This window comes from Monodelphis domestica, chromosome 3, assembly GCF_027887165.1.
Source record: "Monodelphis domestica isolate mMonDom1 chromosome 3, mMonDom1.pri, whole genome shotgun sequence".
Lineage (NCBI taxonomy): Eukaryota > Metazoa > Chordata > Mammalia > Didelphimorphia > Didelphidae > Monodelphis > Monodelphis domestica.
In genome coordinates, this window is record NC_077229.1 from 529,405,021 (window position 1) to 529,427,624 (window position 22,604).

Here is a 22,604-nt window from a genome sequence, read left to right on the forward strand (position 1 = left end):
AAGTGCCTCAGTTCTACAGTGGATCTATGATCTCATCCCTGTGGATGATCTCTCCATAAAAGAACATTACTATTCATCCAAGCCAACCATGCAACTCTTCTTGATATTGTATAAAACTTCAGCTTCTCAGCTAGTATAGAATGCTGTTGGTCAGTCATTTCAGTTGTTTCCAACTCTTTGTGACTTAATTTGAAGTTCTCTTGGCAGAGATAATGGAATGGCTTGATATTTCTTTTTCCAGATCATTTTACAGTTGAGAAAAACGAGGCTAATGGGGCTAAGTGACTTGACCAGGGTCATATTGCTAGTAAGTGTCCAAGGCCAGATTTGAATTCAAGAACAAGAGTCTTCCTGACTTCAGATCCAGCACTGTTTTCACTGTGCCACCCAGCTGTCAATAGTGTAGAGTCTGGGCATTCTTCATCCACTGATTTTTTTTCTCTCTCTCTGAATAGTTAGGCCAAGATCTTTTGATGGGTTGTAGATTTTGTCTGGAAGGCTCTATAGTGTGGCCATATGTCAACAAAGGGGCCATCTTACCTAGACAAAAGTCATAGACTTTGTCATGGAGAGCAAGCAATTACCCCAGTGTGCTTTGTATTTTATTCTCTTTACCTTTCAGTCAATGGTCCTGAATATCAAATCATCAAGATTTTATAGATATAAAATACATAGGGGTTGAAAATCATCAATTTCCACCTAACTGCCTTTTTTAAATTGCAATTTTAACATCAGTGATTTTTACTGATCATGCCATGTCTTCTTTATTTTTCAAATATATTGAAAAATCTATCCTCAATGTTTTCAAAATTGTCATTCCTCCTGCACAGATGACCTCTGCCTATACTTTTATCATCCAGCTGTACTTCCAATTCTTGTTCTCTTTCAAGTAGCATCCTTAAATGGTACATTGGGACTGAGATATGGGGGTCCACTGTCATGATTTCCACCATCATTTACAAAGTAAAAAAATGCTGTTTTTCTAAGAAATGCTAACAGTATCTATTTGCAATCTTTCTATGTTCAATTTTTATCCTAAGGTAATTGGTTAAAAATTACAAAATTCAGAGGCAGCAAAAGTTCAGACCTCCGCAACTGCTTCCTCACCAGTCAAAAGCACAGTGCTTCAAGGGGACTGAAAACCAAATCTAACAACAGGACAGATTATATATATATATATATATATATGTGTGTGTGTGTGTGTGTGTGTGTGTGTGTGTATTCAGCAAATATGTGTATATATCTATTCAGTATCTGTCAAAGAGAAAAAGAGGCAATAGTTTAGCAAGAGGCTACAATGCCATAATTCTCGCTTCCATTTGCATAATATTGTGCTTGTATTCTCTCATTCATCTTTAGAATAACCTTGTAAGATTTGTAAGACAAGCATCATTTTCCAAATTTTGCCAAAAAATAATCTCTGAGAATTGAAGTGACTCTTAGTCAAACAATTAGTAAGTGATGAGAGTTCCAGACGGTCTCCCGACTTCAACTCCTCTTTTCCTCTCTCTATAGACTGGCCCCAACAAAGGGATCTGTCCATTTCTGCAAATGTTTAAGTCTCTCATATGTGTACAACATCCTAGTAGGCTCTGCGAATAACAAAGCTAAAAAATGGCAAATGCCTGGCCTTCAAGGAGTGTGTAATAAACAGGGGAGACACAGAAATTAGATACAAGTCAGAAATTAGAAAGGACCAAAGATATTCGAAATGCTCTGAGAAATTTGACTAAGAAGAAATGGTGAACTCTCTTAGCTGAGAACAGACAGGAGGGGTAGGTGGGTTTTCACCACATTAGAAAAGATTTGGGTTAGACAGGCTAAATTTCAAGTGTGTAAGCCTTGGGAGAATTCAAGCATATTATGAAGGGAAGTTTCAAGTGCCGACCTCTAAAGCCTTTAGGCAAAGAATAGCTTACGATATGGGAAAGTCTACCCAACTCAAAAGGGGTTCCACACATTCATTCTCTTTGAGACACGAAGAATGGAACACATTTTAAGAAAAGACGGAATTGGAGGCAAAGGAAGCCAGGGAATTATAAGTACTTGGAAAAAGGAACATATGAAAACCTTTCTGCACTAGATTATGCTGCATTAAAACAGGGGAAAAGATCAGTGAAGGTTCTAAAACATTTGTTTAAATGCAGTTTCCTTTTTCTAATATCATTCTGCAATCATTTCTGCATGAGACAGTTGAGCAGATACTTCAGCACTGTGACTGGTTCATACATGGCAGTGAGCAACTGATTTATTCAATTCCAAGAAGGGGCTGAAAGCAATTTTCTGAAGTGAATCATCCTGATAATGGATTCAAAGTCTATTTCTTTAACTGCTGAGACTTAGGAAAAGAAAGGTACAAAACTGGGGGGGGGGGAGGGTAATAGCATAGGGGCCCTCAACTTAAAGCAGAACTATTCACCCAATTTCCAAAGACGGTAAAAACAATAATTCTCAGATCTATGAACTTCCCGTGCTCAGAAATTATGCATTAAGCTTCTCCCTACTCACTAATCAGCATCAATACAGTTGAGGGTATGGCAGCATTTCCATAATGAGCCAGCTGCTCTTGAGTAGTTCCAACATGACTGTCTTAGCTCACATTGAAATAAAGCTTGACATACCCCCTATGATAAAAACAATTGCTATTTTAATTATAATAGAGCATTAAATTAGGAGTGTGCGTGTAAATCCACACACATTGTGATAATACTTTTTATCTATGTGGTTTTCCAAATGTAAACTTTCTCTTTTCCTTACAGCCATCTTGTACGAACACATGAAGGACCTGTGATTTGTTTCTTAAGTACCTGGATTTTATTTCAGGCCAGAGCACCTCCACTCTGACTCCCACGGTGTCCAGTGGCAGAGTACACGCAGACAAGGCGTGATGACCAAGGAAGGGCCAGAAGGGAATAAGCAGACTAGCCAGCCTAAGAGCTGGGCCCTGCTGGTGGCCAGCAGGAGAGCCCCCACCACCCCAGCTCTCAGGGGAGAGGCAGCAGGAGGCCAGAATGCCTCATTGTCTAAAGGCATCCTGTTCTTCTACCGTAGACTCCTTTGCTTACAGGGAAAAAACCCATGCTTTCATCAACAAGCTAGTGTGGCCCTAGTGAATGGAACAGGCTGTCTTACTGGAAGATAGACATGGGGAATATGATCATACCTATGATTTTTGTCAGCATGGAAACTCCCTCTGCCGATGCAATAGCAATCTCTCTGTGCAGTGTATGGGGTGTCCTTGCAGTGTGAGGGCTTGCCAAGCCCCTTTCAAGGCTGCTTTCTTTCTTTAGTGTCCACCTGCTGTCCAGCCTCACCTGGGGCTCCAAGCAGCATAAATAATAGTCACACCTAAGTAAGCCATCTTGGCAGGAAGGCTAAATCAGGTGGAGAGTAAGTAATCAACAAGCTCAAATTCATGAGTGAATTATTTGGAGGCAGAAGCAAGTCCTACGGAGCACTTAGAGCTTGTTTAGACATCAAAGCAGCCAGGGGTATCCATTACATCTTGAGCCATCACCAGGCACCTTGATTTTTGTCTCGCCACTGGGTTTTGTCGACTTTGGAGAAAAAGACTTAGGCTGACAACTCTGTGCAATTCTGCTCATTGAAATCCAATTGAGTCAAAACACATCAGTGGTATCATTTTGGTCCTCACTGAGTAGGAAAGGACAACATTCTCCCCCAACTAGCAATCCCTCTGTGATTTTGTAGACGAGGCTCTACGAATTGCTCCTGTAGGTTAAAGGACTTTCTCAGGGTAGCATAGTTAGCAAGTGACAGGAGCAGGATCTGAGCCCAGGTTTTCTTTCCTGGCCTCAAGTCTCTTTTCAAAACTATTATGCCAAGCTACCTCTTAGCAACAAAACAAATGTTTCTTTCCCATATTCTTTTCATAGCCCTTGAATAGGCATGATGAGGATAAATATGGGAAAGGAAAAGAGATTACGGATTTATTATCAAATTTAAAATATTTTAATTTTTTCTATTTTTTCCCATTTTTATTAGGCAGGTCTAGATTATCTGGCAAATTCCATAAATTTACTAGTTTGCATGATTTAAATCCTCTTCAATTTAGTTTTTCAGATGAATGAATTAGGTTTTTGCATTCACATTATATTTTCTTTGCAATACTAACTGCACTTATAGGCTGTAGAATGACCAAGGCAGACAAAAATTAGCGCTACCTTCCAAGAGATCAGTGCATCCCTCCTACAGCAATGAGCATAGGGTGCTAGTTTTCTGTGACTGGCTTGCTTTTCATTTACCCCATTGACTGATTGATCACAGAGTGAACCAGATCTGTGATTTCATCAATCTAGTGCAATACCAGTATGGAAACTCCCTTTACCAAGGCAGATCAACTTCTCTGAATCTTAGAGTTTTAGAGAGTATTTGGAACAAGAAGTCAAGTCATTTGCTCAGGGTCATAGAACAGATATGTGCCAGAAGTGATACTTGAAACCAGTGCTTCCTGAACTCAAGGCATATTCCCACTTGATTTCATACAACTAAAATGTCTTTTTTGGTTTTAATTGTAGTAGGTATTGTGGTAACTGGGTAGCTAGATGACACTATGAACAGCATAGGCTTGGAATCTCTCCGAGTTCCAATCTGATACTGGCTATATATATATATATATATATATATATATATATGTATATATATATATATATATATATATATATATATATATATATGGCCCTGGACAAGTCACTTACCCTTTTTTGACTCCGTACTTCATCTAAAAACTTAGCTGGAGAAGGAAATGGAAAAATACTCTAGTATCTTTGCCAAGAAACCCCCAAAATGGGACCATGAAAAGTCAGACACAACTGAAAAAACTGAACAACAAAAAACAACCAAATAATTGGATATAGTCAAAGACTCTTGGATATGATTCTAATTCTAGAGTGACTTAATTTCTATCAACCTCAGTTTCTCTAACCACAAAACTCAAAGAATGGACAAGACTATGCTTATAATCTTTTCTACTTCTAAATAGGGGTGTATGGGGTGCTCAGGGAGGGGTAATATCTTTGGTATGGAGGGCTTGTCGTGCCCACTTAGGGCAGCTCTCCAGCCTCTGACCCTCACCTGACACCCAGCTCTCACTGGTGGCTCCCAGTAGCTGCTAGCATGCGGCAGCGGCCACATCCCGGGCAACGGCTTCGACAGGCTGGCTAAACCTTGTGAGGGTAGCCATCCGGTCGTCGTGGACCCCTGGTGAACCAGGGCTTTGCTCACCCAGCATGTGAAGACTGCTTCGGCTAAACAGACAGAAGAAACCAATAAGAAGGTTCAACGGCTGAGAGGGCGACGCAGCAAAGCACTGTGGAGTGCTCAGGGCGTGTTGGAGCACAAAAGACAACACGGCCATCCAATGCAGCTGAGGAAGTCTCCAGGGGTAACGACTTCGTGCCACTGGACTCAGGCTTTCAACACCAAGAGAGTGGGACTGTCTCTGTGCATCGGCTTTTCCACTTAAATCTTGATGCACAAGTGTCTTTGTGCACAAAAAAGCACAAAGACAATAGTCATCCTCGGTTCGAGAAATACCATTAACGTGATGGGTTCAGAATGGAGCTTCATTATCTGACAATTTTCCTCTTCTATGTGATTTAGAAGTCTGAACTCTTAATTTTCAAACTAAACCAGTAGTTAATCAAGTTCAGGACTGATGAACACACTTTTGAAAATAACCTACAAACCTTTTATTGTATTCCTATTAGGGCTGGATTTTGGGGTTTTCCTCTGTCACTAACACTACTGCTGACATCCTATGAGAACAAAAAAATGAAGCAAGAAACGTCCTCCAGAAACACTAACAGAAAGGGGTGACTCTTTATAAAGTACGTGAGAAACCAAAACACACCCCCTTGAAGAGAAATGCACCAGTACGATCAAACACATGTCCTGAGCACTTCAGATCTCATTATGATGGCTAGTGCTGTTTCCTTTTTTTGGACAGGATGATTAAATGCAGAGAAGTGATGCTGTAGATGTGGTTTACCTAGATATTAGCAAAGTGATTCATAAATGATCTCCTAGTATTCTTTGGATTGGAATTGAATGAGATGATGATTCATCTGATGGGATGTGGAATTTTCTGAATGTTCCGTCTCAAAGAGTAGTCAATATAATATGGGTAGGAAGTCTCCAGTAGAGTGCTCCAGTGTTCTCTGCCAAACTCTACTTTTTTATTTGTTTTGTTTTGTTTGGGTTTTTTTGCATTGTTCTTTAATGTGAAGAGGGAAGACTAACACACTAGGTGGCATTGGTTTAGTTCTTTATAAATTTGAGTAATTAGACCTTTGTCAGAGGTTTATGTAATGAAGACTGTTTCCCAATTTGTTGCTTCCCTTCTAATTTTGGATGCATTAGTTTTGTTTATACAAAAACTTTTTAATTTGATATAATCAAAATTATTTATTTTACATTTTGTGATTTTTTTCTAGTTCTTACTTGGTTTTAAAGTCTTTCCTTTCCCAAAGATCTGACATGCATTCTCTTCTGTGTTAACCTAATTTACTTATAGTTTCCTTCTTTATATTCAAACCATTCACCCATTCTGAGTTAATCTTGGTGTGAGATATTGATCCAAACCTAACCTCTCCCATACTGTTTTCCAATTTTCCCAGCAGTTATTATCAAAAAATGGATTTTGGTCCCAAAATCTGGGATCTTTGGGCTTATCACAGACTTGACATTTACCCCAAGTCTATTCTACTGATCCTCCTTTCTGTCTTTTAGCCAGTACCATATTGTTTTGATGACCACTGCTTTATAGTATAGTTTGAGATCTGAGACTGCAAGGCCTCCTACTTCTCATTTTTTTTCTCATTATTTCCCAGATATTCTTGATCTTTTGTTCTTTCAAATGAACTTTGTTATGGTTTTTTTTCTAATTCAGTAAAAAGGTTTTTTGGTAGTTTAATGGATATGGCACTAAATAAGTAAATTAAATTGGGCAGGATTGTCATTTTTATTATGTTAGTTTGTCCCACCCATGAGAAATCAATGTTTTTTCCAATTGTTTACATCTAGTTTTAATTGTGTGGAGAGTGTTTTGCAGTTGTACTCATATAGTTCCTGTGTTTGTCTCAGCAAATAGATTCCTAAGTATTTTATATTGCCTAGGGTGATTTTAAATAGAATTTCTCTTTCTAATTCTTGCTGCTGAGATGTGTTGGAGATATATAGAAATGCTGATGACTTATGCGGGTTTATTTTATATTCTGTGACTTTGCTAAAGTTGTTGATTATTTCCACTAGCTTTTTAGTTGATTCTCTAGAATTCCTTAAGTAGACCATCATATCATCTGTAAAAGAATGATAGCTTGGTCTCCTCATTGCCAATTTTAATACCTTCAATTTCTTTTTCTTCTCTAATCGCTACTGCTAGTGTTTCTAGTACAATATTAAATAGTAGAGGTGATAATGGGCATCCTTATTTCACTCTTCATCTCATTGGGAAAGCTTCTAGTTTATCCCCATTGCAGATGATGTTTGCTGATGGTTTTAGCTGTATACTGTTTATTATTTTTAGGAAAGGCCCTTCTATTCCTATACTTTCTATTGCTTTCAATAGGAATGAGTGTTGTATTTTATCAAAGGCTTTTCCTGCATCTATTGAAATAATCATGTGATTTTTGTTGACTTCCTTGTTAATATGGTCAATTTTATGGATGGTTTTCCTAATATTGAACCATCCTGGCATTACTGGTATGAATCCTACCCGGTCATAGTGAATAACCCTCATAATCACTTGCTGGAGTCTTTTTGCTAGTATCCTATTTAAGATTTTTGCATCTATAATCATTAGGGAGATTGGTCTATAGTTTCTTTCTAATTAGATAGACAGTATTTTATTTTATTTGTTTTTTCAAAGTACCAGCTTCTAGTCTTATTTATTAAATCAATAGTTCTTTGACTTTCAATTTTATTAATTTCTCCTTTAATTTTACGATCTCTAATTCAGTCTTCATTTGAGGATTTTTAATTTGTTCACATTCTAGTTTTTTTTTAATTTGCATACCCAATTCATTGACCTGTGCCCTCTCTAGTTTGTTAATATATGAAATCAAAGATATGAATCCCCCCCCCCCCCCCGCCCGAGTACTACTTTGGCTGCATCCCATAAGATTTGAAAGGTTGTCTCATCATTGTCATTTTCTTCAATGAAATTTTAATTGTTTCTATGATTTGATCTTTAACTAACCGATTTTGGAGAATCATCCATATGACATATGACAAATAATTTTTAATTTGCCTATCCATGTATCCTTACTAATTATTTTCATTGCATTGTGATATGAGAAGGTTGCATTTATTATTTCTGCTCTTTTGAACTTGTTTTCAATGTTTTTATGCCCTAACACATGGTCAGTCTTTGTGAATGTACCATGTGCTGCTGAAAAGAAGGTGTATTCCTTTTTGTCCCTATTTATTTTTCTCCACATATCTACTAACTCTAATTTTTCTAAGATTTCATTTACTTCTCTTACCTCTTTCTCATTTATTTTTTGGTTTAATTCATCTAGATCTGATAGAGGAAGGTTCAGGTCTCCCACTGGTATAGTTTTTCTATTTCATCCTTGAGCTCCATTAGTTTCTCCTTTAGAAATTTGGATGCTATGCCATTTGGTGCATACACATGTTGAGTACTGATATTTCCTCATTGTCTATACTGCCTTTTATCAGGATATAATTATCTTCTCTATCTCTTTTAAATAGATCTATTTTTACTTTGGCTTTGTCAGATATCGTGATTGTGACTCTGGCCTTCTTTTATCAGTTGATGTCCAATAGATTTGGCTCCGTCCTTTTACTTTTTTCCTATACGTATCTACCTTCCTCATGTGTTTTTCTTGTACACAGCATATGGTAGGGTTTGGGATTCTAATTCACTCTGCTATTTGCTTGTGTTTTATGGACAAGTTTATTCCATTCACATTCAGGGTTATGATTACCAGCTATGTATTTCCCAGCATTTTGATTTCTACCCCTAGTCCTGCCTTTTCTTTTTTCACTATTTCCTTCTATACCAATGTTTATTTTTAATCAGCCTCCCTAATTCCCAACCTTATTTTACTTCCCTTTCTACCCCCCTTACTTCTTATTCACCCCTTATTTTCTTTACAGTCTTTTTAAACTACCCCTCCACCCTCTCCTTCCCTTGTACTGCTTTCCTCCCCTCCAGTCCATTTGTTCTACTTCCCTATAGGGTGCAAATGTATTCTCTGCCCCAATGGATTGGATTATTCTTCCCTATTTGAGTCAATTTCAATGCACATAAGAGTTGAGTATTTCCTATCTCCAACCTCTTTACCCTTCCAGTATATTGATGTTCTCCCCACTCCCACCATGAGCTTCTTTGTGACATATAAATTTACCACCTTTTGTTTTTTCCCCATTTCTTTTAGTATAAACCTCTTTTTAGCTCCTGTTCTATAAATATATACATATATATGTATTTATGCATGCATATATCTATATGCATATGCATGTATTGGCATTTCATCCTACAGTTTGTCACTGTTCCCTCTGTTTAATTCTTCTAGCTGCCCAGTTGATGATAACAATTTTTAAGAGTTATCTTTTCTTCTAGGGATACATAGCATTTTAACTTATTGGGTCTCTTAATTTTTTTTTGTTTTGGTTTTGCTTTTCTTTTTTCCCTCTTTTTTAAATTACCTTTTGATGATTCTCTTGAGTTCTGTGCTTGTGCATCAAATTTTCTGTTCAGGTCTGGTCTTTTATTTACAAATGCTTGGAATTCTTCTATTTTGTTAAATGACCATACTTTCCCCTGTAAGAATATAGTCAGTTTTGCTGGGTAGTTGATTCTTGGTTGTAGACCTAGTTCCCTTGCTTTCTGGAATATCATATACCATGATTTTCTGTCCTTCAGTGTAGATGCAGCCAGATCCTGTGTTATCCTCACCGTGATTCCATGGTATCTGAATGACTTCTTCCTAGCAGCTTGTAATATATTTTTTCCTTGGTCTGATAGTTCTTGAATTTGGCTATAACATATCTGGGTGTTGTCATTTGGGGATTAAATACAGGAGGTGATCTGTGGATTCTTTCAATCTCTACTTTTCCCTCTTGTTCTAGAATATCAGGGCAGGTTTCTTGGATAATTTCCTGTAGTATGATGGCCAGGTTTTTTCTTTTGTTATGGTCTTCTAGTAGACCAATGATTCTTAAACTGTCTCTCCTGGAATGATTTCCTAAATCTTCTGTTTTGTGAATGAGATGCTTCATATTTTCCTCAATTTTTCGCGATGGAGGAAAATGGATTGGCCAGGCCTAGAATTCCCTGGAGAGGATCACCATAATGCCCTGTGCTATCATAGGGCATTCCCAGATTTGTTTAAGACAATCCCTATATCATATCAATGCATTTCTAGGCAAAGAAAAGAAGGGCATGAGCTGCTTTCTTATTCTAAAAGCTACACCAACTAGTCAATGAAGGGCAGCAATCTAGGACTGATTTAAAAATAGATGAGTAAAAATTTTTTTTTAATTTAAAAAAATAGATAAGTAGATCAAGGGAGAATCAGACAATGGAATTCAGTATGAAATTTAGGTCATGTCAAAGCCAAAGGTATTGGTCATTTTTTTTAAATTTTGATAAATTCAAATACACAAATTATTTAATAGAGAATTCCTTAATTTGAAAAGAACTGCAGGAAAATTAGAGTAGTAAAGAAAAAATTCAGATCAATCCATATATTACCATATTACATATTAGATTCAAAATGTATAAATTACTTGAAGTCTTAAGATATGCCAGAAAAATATTAGAACAGAGGGAATCCAGACCTTTCCAGCTTAGGAGTAGGAGAGTTATTCAAGTTTTTTTTTTCCTTTTTTTTTAAAGCACTTTAACTCTCCTGCCCAGGTTAAACATGTAGGTACAAATTGAAATCTGTTCCATTTCCCACCAGAGCCAGTTCACCACTCCTTGGGCACCCTGGTAGTTCCCTACCTGAGAAGCTTATTATATTAATGCCAAACTTCCTTCAGACAGATGCTTAACAAGGAGACTGGCATGCCCTAGTGTAAACAATCCATTGTCATCCACCCCTCTAGTAATAAAGAGAAACATGTTTAGCCAAACAAGGGATAGATAGAGGGAATTATATAACACAGGACGGACAATTTAGGTTTGATCACATTGAAAACCCAAGAAGCACAAGAAGAAATGGTTCTCAACAGAGAATTTCCAATTAGTAAAAATCATGTGAAAGAGCGTTTCTAATGGCTAAGAAGGGAAATGCAAATGAAAACAACCCTCCAGCTTGCCAACACATTCAACAAATCAGCAGGAATAATCAAGGTCCGAAGGATAGATAAAGAGAGGCGCGCTCATGCATTGCTCATGGAGTTGTGAATCAGAACAAACATTGTGGAGAACAACTTGGAATTATGCAAATAAAGTTACTACAAGGTTCACACCCTCTATAGCCCAGGGGAGTAACTGAGAAGAAGGTAGGCATTTCACCAGCATAATCCTGACCACACTTTTCCTGTGGCAACAAGGATGTGGCCACCCAGTAGATACTCATCTATTAGGAAATGGCCAAGCAAATTATGGCAAATGAAGTATAATGGTACTTTAGTGTAGTGGAGAAATAACAAATATGATGAATACAAAGAAATCTGGAAAGGGATAGAAGATCTGTTGCAGAATAAAGCAGAGCCAAGAAAATGAGAGAAAGAGAACAATGCAAATGGAACGGTTAGTAATTGCCACCAAAGCCTGAAAATGATCATAAAATGACAAAAAACAGGCATGGAATGGCAGGGAAAACTGGAGAAACAGCCCAACACTGTATACTATATTCTATAATGAATTCAAATTGGATCAAAGACTTGAATTTCGTAAAATCTAGAAGAGACGTGGTCTCTACCTCTCCCAGCTAGGGTAGGAGAGAGACTGGATTGGTTAACACCGTCACACTCTCTTGCTGGGGTTGCTACTCCAAGGCTGGCCTTGCTCTGAAATAGAGCTGTGAGAAGGTACCTCCCCCCAGTTCTTTGCCCAAGTGACAAGCAGAGACAGTTTCGGATGTTTTTACATAATGATGAATTTTGCTGATTTCACCCTTTTACACCTGTTTTCTGCATAGGATGACTCTCTGGGAGGAGAAGGAGGGACACGGGGGAAATCTGAGGCCGCGGCAAAAACCTGAACTGACAACAAACGTTTATTTAAAAGGTCCTCAAACCTTCCTGGCTTTTTTGATGACACTCAGGAGTTCGTGCGGATCAACTTCTCCATCGCCGTTTAGATCAGCGTGATCGATCATGTCCTGCAGCTCCTCCTCACTGACCTTTTCCCCCAGCTCCGAGGCCACCCGTTTCAGGCTTTTCAGGGTGATTGTTCCTGTGTCCTCGTCATCAAAGAAAGGGAAGGCCTTCTGGATCTCTTCCTCAACATTCCTTTCAGCCATCTTTTTGGTCATCAGTGCGAGGAAGTCACTAAAGTGGACTTTGCCGCTCCCCTCCTTGTCCAGCTCGGCTTTCAGCTGCTCGACCTCTTTCCTGTCGGGTCTGAAGCCCAGAGGCCTCATGGCGATCGGGAGGTTTCGGACGCTGATTGTCCTGCTTCCGTCCTCCTCAAAGAGCTCAAAGGCCGCTCGAATTTTTTCTGCCTGCTCCTCTTTGGTGTCCCGCTTGTTGTCCAGCATGTTTCTCAGGACGGAGGCTCTTAAATATGGCATCGGGACAGGCCGAGTCTCACTGGGGTGGAGGACAGTCACTGAGGACGGGAGCGGGCAGCCTGGCAGGGTGGAGGGCTGACCTGGCAACCGGACAGATCGCGACGGAGGCCAGGACTGCGGAGCCTGGCAACGCTCCAAAGGTTTAGCGGAGCCACAGAAGCCCGACCGCTGCTCGTCCAGACTAGGCTCCTGGCTAAGAGCAGGGAGCACCCCGCCTAGGCTAATTTAGTAACAGGGGTCAGGAGAAAGATCTCCATCTGGACCTGGGGATTTTTTCTTAGGGACTTCCTTGATGGCTTGTTCAATGTCTTTTTCTGATATGGGGTTGTTTAGGTAGTCTATTTCTTCCTCTGTTAGTCTAGGGAATTTATATTTTTTTAAAAGATCCATCCATATCACTTAGATTGCCATATTTGTTGTCATATATTTGGGAAGAGTAGTTTTTAATGATGGTCTTAATTTCCTCTTCATTAGAGGTGAGGTCTCCTTTTTCATCTTGGATACTGTCAATTTGGTTTTCTTCTTTCCTTTGTTTAATTAGATTGACCAGTACATTTTCTATTTTAGTTGTTTTTTCCAAGTACCAGCTTCTAGTCTTATTTATTAAATCAATAGTTCTTTGACTTTCAATTTTATTAATTTCTCCTTTGATTTTTAGGATCTCTAATTTAGTTTTCCTCTGAGAATTTTTAATTCATTCACTAGTGTTTTAATTTGCATTCCCAATTCATTGACCTGTGCCCTCTCTAGATTGTAAATATATGAACTCAAGGATATAAATTTCCCTGAGCACTGCTTTGACTGCATCCCATAGGTTTTAAAAGGATGTCTCATCATTGTCATTTTCTTCAAAGAAGTTATTGTTTCTATGATTTGTTCTTTAACTAATCTATTTTGCAGAATTGTATTGTTTAATTTCCAGTTAATTTTTGATTTGCCTCTCCATGTACACTTACTAATAATTAGTTTCATTACATTGTGGTCTGAGAAGGCCAAATTTATTATTTCTGCTCTTTTGAACTTGTTTTCAATGTTTTTATGCCCTATTATATGGTCAGTCTTTGTGAATGTACCATGTGCTGCTGAAAAGAAGGTGTATTCCTTCTTCTGCCTATTTATTTTTCTCCACATATCTACTAACTCTAATTTTTCTAAGATTTCATTCACTTCTCTTACCTCTTTCTCATTTATTTTTTGGTTTGATTCATCTAGGTCTGATAGAGGAAGGTTCATGTCTCCAACCGGTATAGTTTTTCTATCTATTTCATCCTTGAGTTCCTCTAGTTTCTCCTTTAAAAATTTGGAAGCTATGCCATTTGGTGCATACATGTTGAGTACTCATACTTCCTTATCGTCTACACTACCTTTTATCAGGATATAATTACCTTCCTTATCTCTTTTAAATAAATCTATTTTACTTTGGCTTTGTCAGATATCATGATTGCAACTCCTGCCTTCTTTTAATAACTTGATGCCCAATAGATTTGGCTCCATCCTCTTACTTTCACCCTATGAGTATCTACCTTCCCCATGTGTGTTTCTTGCAGACTGCATATTATAGAGTTTTGGCTTCAAATCCACTCTGTTACTCGCTTGTGTTTTATGGGTGAGTTCATTCCATTCACATTCAAAGTTATGATTACCAGCTGTGTATTTCCCAGCATTTTGGTTTCTACTCTTGATCCTGCCTTTTCTTCTTTCACTATTTCTACACCAATGTTTATTTTTAATCAGTCCCCCTAGTCCCCACCCTTATATTACCTACCTTTCTACCCCCCTCCCTTCTTATTCCCCTATTGTTTTCTTTACAGTCTTTTTAAACTACCCCCACCCTCTCCCTCCCTTTTATTGCTTCCCTCCCCACCAGTCCATTTATTACCCTTCTAATCCCCTATAAGGTGCAAATCTATTCTCTGCCCTAGTGGATTGGATTGTTCTTCCGTCTTTGAGTCAATTTCAATGCACGTAAGAGTTGAGTATTTCCTGTCTCCAACCTCTTTACCCTTCGAGTTTTTTGGTGTTCTCCCCCCTCCCGCCATGAACTTCTTTGTGACATATGAATTTACCCCCATTTGTTTCTTTTCCCATTTCTTTTAGTATTAACCTCTTTTTTTAACTCTAGTTATATATATATGTAATATCTATATTCATAGATATTATATATATGCATGTATTTATGCATACATATATCTATATACATATTTATGTTTTGTTATTTCATCCTGTACAGTTTGTCACTGTTCCCTCTAAGTGTAATTCTTCTAGCTACTCAGGTGATAACAATTTTTTAAATTTTATTCTTATTTATTTTTATTTTTTTCCTTTTCAACATTTTATTTAGTCATTTTCAAACATTATTCATTGGAAAAAAAGATCATTTTCTTTTCCTCTCCCACCCTCCGGCCACCCCTCCCATAGCCAATGTGCGATTCCACTGGGTATCACATGTGTCCTTGATCCAAACCCATTTTCATGTTGTTGGTATTTGCATTAGGATGTTCATTTAGAGTCTCTTCTCTATCATATCCCCTCCACTGCTGTAGTCAAGCTGTTGTCCTTCGTCGGTGTTTTTACTCCCACAGTTTGTCCTCTGCTTGTGGATAGTGTTTTATTTTCTCACAGATCCCTGCAGATTGTTCAGGGACATTGCATTGACACCAATGGAGAAGTACATTACATTCGATTGTACCACAATGTATCAGTGTCTATGTACAGTGTTCTCCTGGCTCTGCTCCTCTCGCTCTGCATCACTTCCTGGAGGTCATCCCAGTTCCCATGGAATTTCTCCACTTTATTATTCCTTTTAGCACAATAGTATTCCATCACCAACATAGACCACAACGTGTTCAGCCATTCCCCAGTCTAAGGGCATCCCCTCATTTTCCAATTTTTGGTCACCACAAAGAGCCCAACTATGAATATTCTTGTACAAGTCTTTTTCCTTATTATCTCTTTGGGGGTACAAACCCAGCAGTGCTATGGCTGGATCAAAGGGCAGACAGTCTTTTATCATTCTTTGGGTATAGTTCCAAATTGCCCTCCAAAAACTGGGATCTTTGGGTTTATCATAGACTGTCCTGCTGAGGTCACTTACCCGAAGTGTATTCCACTGATCCTCCTTTCTGTCTCTTAGCCACTACCAAATTGTTTTGATGACTGCTGCTTTATAGTTTGAGATCTGGGAGTGCAAGTCCTCCTTCCTTTGCATTTTTTTCATGATTTCCCTTGATATCCTTGATCTTTTGTTCTTCCAAATGAACTTTGTTATGGTTTTTTCTATGTCAGAAAAGAAGTTTTTTGGTAGTTCAATGAGTATGGCAAAACAAATTAATTAATTTGGGTGGGATTGTCATTTTTATGTTAGCTGGACTTTTGCTGCCTCTATGCCTCCATCTTGACCACCTTGCTCTTATTTCTGGGAGAATGTTCTCCAAAAAGAGAGTCCAGGCCCCTGCTAGGACCAAGAGAAAGAGTAGGAAGCTGGGGAAAAGGTGGGGGAAGTGGTGCTGGGGGAGGGGGAGCACAGCAAGTCAGGGCTGCCTGTGGTGAAGGAGTGTCAAACACTGAGCTCCTTCCCCAGGTATATTGCAGCATTGCCCTGTATGATTATTGAGATGATTATTGGGGTGGAGTTGGAGGAGGTCTGGATATTTAGGTGGAATATCTTGTGTGTTTCTGTGATCCAGTGGAGAAATCACAGATGTCCAATGCTTGTAAAGACCTATTAAAGCAAGGAAGGATACTTAATTTGTGTGTGTGAGACCCCTTTGGTGATCTGGTGAAATCTACAGATCTAGTTTCAGGATGTTTTTAAATGCATAAAATATAAGGATTATAATAATTTGGTGATGGCATACTATTGTGCTCAAAGGCATGATGAACTGGAGGGATTCCACGTGACTGGGACGACCTCCAGGAAGTAATGCAAAGTGAGAGGAGCAGAACCAGGAGAACATTATACACAGAGACTGATCCACTGTGGTACAATCGAAGGTGATGGACTTCTCCATTAGTGGCAATTCAGTGATCCTGAACAACCCGGAGGGATGTATGAGAAAGAACACTATCCACATTCAGAGGAAAAACTGTGGGAGTAGAAACACAGAAGAAAAATAGCTGCTTGATTACATGGGTCGAGGTGATTTGGCTGGGGATATAGACTTGTTAAGATTAAAATTTAGTTTCTCTCCTAAAAGTATTATATTTTTATGAAGTTTATTAAAGATTAAGAAATAAAGAAAATAAAAAATAAGAAAGCATGCGCAACCTACATTTTGCCAGCTCGGTAGAGAGCCGTCTATCCCTAGAAGCAGAAGCAGAAAGAGAGCTCAAGTAATAATTTGTGATATCACAATCAGGGAGATTAGAGAGAATTCTGGGAGCTAGCAAGGATTTCTGCGGATTGAAGTCTAGGGTTCAAATCTCCATTTTTACATCTCCCTGTTTGATCCTTGTTGGGAAATATTTTCCCCAAAAGGATCATGAAAACATAATCAACTTAAAGATTACAATAATTTAAGGCTAAGAGGAAAAAAGAACAAAACCAATAATTGCTGGTTGCATTGACAAAAATCCAGTTAGGGGGCAGTCCCCTTTGGCATGAAAGTATACATACAAATAAATGTTCAATCAACCACACTCAAAGTTCATTCTTGATCTTCTCGTGCAGCTTGTGGTCTGGAGGCATCTTTGTGGTGTCTTCTCCAAACAGTTCAGTTTCTGGATTTGGAGAGGTAGCATCTTTCTTTACCTAAAATTCTTCTCAAACAGAATTTAAACTTTGCAATTAAAAATAATAACATCTTTTACATTTCCCTGTGAAGAGGGTGACTGAAAAACACAGGATCACTTAGGGATGCATGGCTGAGTTATGAGGTATATGAATCAATTGGCAAGAGAAATAAAAAAAAAAACAATAGAAAAATACAAATAAAAAAGAAAATTTCTGGATGAAAATATAGACTATCAAAGTCTTATATGTAAAAATCCATCAGGGCCCAATTAAAATGATCTAAGCAATGATGCATTTACCCAGTCAGTAGCCAGGACTACAGAAAGTTGCCACACTAGAAAAGACAGAAAAGGGACTAGATTATAGAAGACAAGTAGGAGCCAAGTTTGGGATAATCATCTGTAAGTATTTTCAGAGAGATTTGAACCCCAGACTTCAATTCCCAGAAGTCCTTGCTAGCTCCCAGAATTCTCTCTAATCTCCCTGAGTGCGAGATCACAAATTATTATTTAAAGGGGCTCTCCACCTACTTGAGTTCTCTCTCTCGGCTTCCGCTTCTAGGGACAGGCAGCTCTCTACCTAGCTGGTAAAATGTAGGTTGCACATGCTTTCTAATTTTATTTTCTTTATTTCTTAATCTTTAATAAATCTCATAAAAATATAATACTTTTAGCAGTATAATATATATATTATATTATAAATGATATATATAATATATAATAAAAGTATAATACTTTTAGAGAAACTAAATTTTAATCTCAACAGTTTATGGTGACCATGAAGGGACATTAGGGAGAATTCTGGGAGCTAGCAAGGACTTCTGGGGATTGAAGTCTGGGGTTCAAATCTCCATTTTTACAGACTCTAAATGATCACCTTAGTGCAAACACCAACAACATGGAAATTGGTTCTGATCAAGGTCACATGTAATACCCAGTGGAATTGCATGTGGGCTACAGGAAGGATGGGGGAGGAGAAGGAGGGATAGAATACAATTCTTGTAACCAAGGAATAATGTTCTAAATTGACTAAATAAAAATAAAAAAAAGAGGCAGTGAGAAAGACCAAAAGGAAAAAAATAAAATAAAATAAAAACATATGAGTATAAAAGAAAAAAAATTATTTTGAAATAAAGGTTTGTTTTCTGTTCAGTTTGCCAATGCTCTAAAGTCTATCCACCCACCCCTTGAGCATAAATATGCAGATCCCAAGTTCAGAATCACCAGAGGAATTTTCCAGCAGGACAGTTGGATTCCTCAGGGGAAATGGGGTTGGGACTGAAGACGGTAACTTCCTGGTAATCCTAGGTTCCTGCTCCTGATGCGGAAAGTCCACCCACAAATGTTCTTGGAACACATTTTCCTCTCTAATAGGGAAGGTTCTTAATGTCCTTCCTTTTCCCCTTTGTTCTCCCTTTCTTAAAGGAAAGAAGTTATTGTGGCTTATTTGGTTTTCTTTACTCAGATGAATACTGAGACAGGAAACAAATACTCTACGAAATTGTATTAAATGGTGGGGGGCTTATTTTGGTGGCGGTGATGAATTACGTCTCATGTTTGTGAATGAGCATGTGAACACCAGGCTGACCAGTTATCATAGGCTTGGGCCTTCCCCGAAGAATGCTCAAGAATTGCCTCATTGATTTTGAAGAGGCTTTTGACTAGCATTGGAATAATATCAAGCCCACTGAGAGCTAGTAAGAGGTCAGAATATGGCCAGATATGCCCAAAGCCCCTTGAATGAGTTCTTGGAACAAGAAATCTTTAACTGAGAAAGTCTGAACGTAAAGGGTCAAGGGGGGGGACCTTGATCAAATGACTTGGTCTCAGCCTATTTGAGATTTCATGATATAAAAAGAGGCAGATAGCAAAAACCACATTTGCCTTTTGTAAAGAGCAGAAATCTTTTCTACATTTCTATTGAATCATTTTATCGTTTGTAAAGGGTGCAAGGTCCCACCCTGACCTAGCCCAAGATGAGTAAGAAGATGAAAATCGCCATCTTTAAAGGAATTCCTAGAAGTGTTTACATATTGCTGCCCCTTTAGGAGGTGTCAAGTTCTTCCACTAGTTTGACTAATAGAGAAGGTCATTGGTGGAAGGGCCCGCCATACTCTCAATGGCCTCCAAAAAACCAGACAGCTTTTGAAAAGGGACGGATTGTTTTTCTCTACCTGCTTCCCCATGACAGTGTTGAAGTCCAGTTTCAAATTGAGAGGAGTTACAATTTTAGACTCCTTGAGCTGAGTTGAGCTAGGAAGAGGAATAGGACTAGGGAGGTACTTAGCAACCTTCCCAGAAGAGATGCTGAATCCAGAGGGACAGCATGAGAACAAGAGAAGACAGATGTGTCGCAAAGGTGCAAATGCCCAGCTCTATAGATTCCCAGATTATGTGTCTCTCTCATAATGAACTCCTTGTGTGGAACCACTCTTTCCTGTACATAGTTATAAACGAGTGCAGCCTAGATGAAATTTTGTTCTATCTTCTTCCTTTACCCTCTTTAGCGGTTTCATTATTCCTCTACTCTTGGAAAATATCTCACAGTTAATGGCCCTCAGGATGAGAAAACGCCTGCTCTCTATTGTTCTCGAGAGATTCCTTTCCCATATTTTAAGCTAAGTGAATAAGACCCTTTAAAGCTCTTAACTAATTTCTTTTTGCCCATGTTGGCTATTCTGTAGCAAACTCAGCCAGTGCTGGTGACCGATTTGGCCATTCTTGTGAAGTCTGGCTGAATGTAGGCTTTATTCCTTAAAAAAGAAAAGTCATTTGCCAAGTTCACCTCCTATATTCAAAACTGGTTTGAGCTTGAATTTGTAGAACCAAAGGATCATCGTCTTAGAGCAAGAAGGAGTATTAAAGCCATCCTGTCTCAGGTCTTCATCTGAAACATGAGAAAATTGAGAAAGAGGGCAAGTAGATTCCCAGAGCCACATCCCCAAAGGGGCAGGCTGGCTTCAAACCAAGGTCTTCTGGACTCTTGGTTCGCCATGTTGCCTCCCTTGATTTGGACCCTCGTCTCCCTGACAGGGCCATTAGCAGATTCAACTCCTCGTATTTCTGGGATCCCTCTGGCTTCTAGATTGTTTCTAGAAGTGAGATGCCCAGTTCATCCTGACTTACAGACTTTTCTGTTATCTTCTACATACTCTTCCACAGAGTCCATCCGTATAGGAATCAATTTCTGGTGTCCATAGTCATAGAGAAAAATAAGGGTACATGAAGCAATTAGTAGCATAAAATTCTCCTTCCAACAATCAAGACATTAAACTTTAAATATTGTTGTTCTTTTTCATGAATAATTGTCCGAATAAACATGTGGGGCTTTGTAAAAAGTTAATAAACAATTTTTTCTCAAATTAATTTTCTCAAATTTGAATTTGGCTAATACAGAATTTATATACAGTATAAATTTAAGATCTTGCCTCTGGCCTTCTATGTGAATTTTAATGTTGATCTTTTTTTTTTCTTTTGTGAAGTTGTAATACTACTGTTTATATATCTATCTCCTTCCTTCCTTGAAGAAGGAAAAGTAGTGTACACGAGAGTAAAACACAACATAAAACAAAGTAGAAAATGAAAAAGTGAACGAAGCTCTCTTTTTTCTTAACTATTTTCTTATTTCTTAATAATTTTTTTTTAAAAGAGGGGTAACAGAAGTACAATAAGACGGCAGTCCAGCCATTTTCCTACCATGCTACTATTACTATTATTCCCGCTGCCATCGTTCCACTCTCTGGCTAGATAGTCCTTCAGTGGACCCCAAGGGATTGAACTCTTCTGATTGGTGAGAGGGTTCATCTTATAGAGTAGGTCCTGGACCTACCACATGGTATTTCGTCTGTATTCCCATCCTGCCACTAGCACCTTTCTTTGGTTATAGTAATCAAATGAGTATAACAGTTCCTGAAAAGCAAATGCCAGTTGATTACCTAATGAGTCTAGTCACCATCATCTTGAATTTCTAGAATGAAACATCCCTCCCCTTCAAGTAGTGCCTTCTCTTATCAGAATTATTTTTTTATTAAAGTGGGTACCAAGATACTTTTAAGCCAGTAGAGTATCGATCCCTATCACCCTCCTATAGTTGAGGACTGTTTTTTATTTGTACCCAAAGTATGTATTGTAGTGCCAAGAGCTTTTTAAATAATTCATGCGTGCTTTTCTTTTCATTCATTAGCTCAATAACAATTCTGTTCCTCTTGGTCAGTCGTTTTCAATTCTGTCTGACTCTTCATGCCCCTATTTGGGGTTTTCTTAGCAGACAGATTAGAGTGGTTTTCCATTTCCTTCTCCAACTCCTTTTACAGATGAGGAAACTGAAGCAAACAAGGTTATGACTTCCTCACACATGGCTCAAACCACTTTAGAAGCAAGAATACCCAGAGGAGGCCTCCCAAAAGAAATGTGTAACTTGGGACATGCCCTTTCTGAGCAGGAGCTCAGAGTAAATGACAAAGCTGCGTCATTTTATAGTGCATCAGCTGTCAAGGTTCTTGCAAAGACTCGTGGATTTACCTTTAAAACATCTCTCACCCACTCCCTCTCTCATCTCCACCCTGGGGTTACTGGTTTCTGTTACTGCTTCTGGTGGGCCTCCCTGCTTCTCGTTTCTCCTTCCAATTCATGCTCCATTCAGCCAGTAGTCATTGCCCTAAAACCTGGGTCTGAACATGTCCCCTTCTTCTTCAGTACCTCCCAGGGGCTCCTTATCCTTTCTATGGTCAAATGAAACATCTTCTGTTTGGCCTTCAAAGCCCTTCATACTCTCCATCTCTTCGCCCAACTACCTATCCCGACTCCTTACAATTGACAACCTAACAACCTCCAGCTTTTGTGTGTCAAGCTTTCCACTTGGGGCACTTTCTTCAGCTCTCTCCCATGCCTGGAAGGCTCCTCTTCCTTGTTCTCTACTGGCTTCTCTGGCTTCCTTCAAGTCCCAGCTAAAATCCAATCTTCCAAATCCTTTTCAGACCAACCCTTCACTACTTCCTATTTATTCTGCATACGACTTGTTGGTACACATTTCTTTATTCCTCTCCACTAGACTGTGAGCTCCTTGAAGACAGGGACTGTTTTCTTTTGTTTTGCCTCTTTTTGTACTCCCAGAACAGTGTCAGCCATCTAGAGGACATTTTT

The 22,604-nt window shown here is 38.7% G+C and overlaps 1 protein-coding gene across 1 annotated transcript; it reads right to left on the reverse strand.

Annotated features, from left to right (window-relative positions):
- Positions 1-12,230: 12,230 nt before the first annotated feature.
- Positions 12,231-22,239, reverse strand: LOC100029309 (uncharacterized). The gene is made up of 2 exons (XM_001379051.4): positions 22,161-22,239; positions 12,231-12,946 (listed from the first exon to the last, which is right to left on the reverse strand). Exons 1-2 carry the CDS (start codon positions 22,237-22,239, stop codon positions 12,231-12,233), a joined length of 795 nt encoding a protein of 264 aa, XP_001379088.2.
- Between the last annotated feature and the right edge of the window lie 365 nt (positions 22,240-22,604).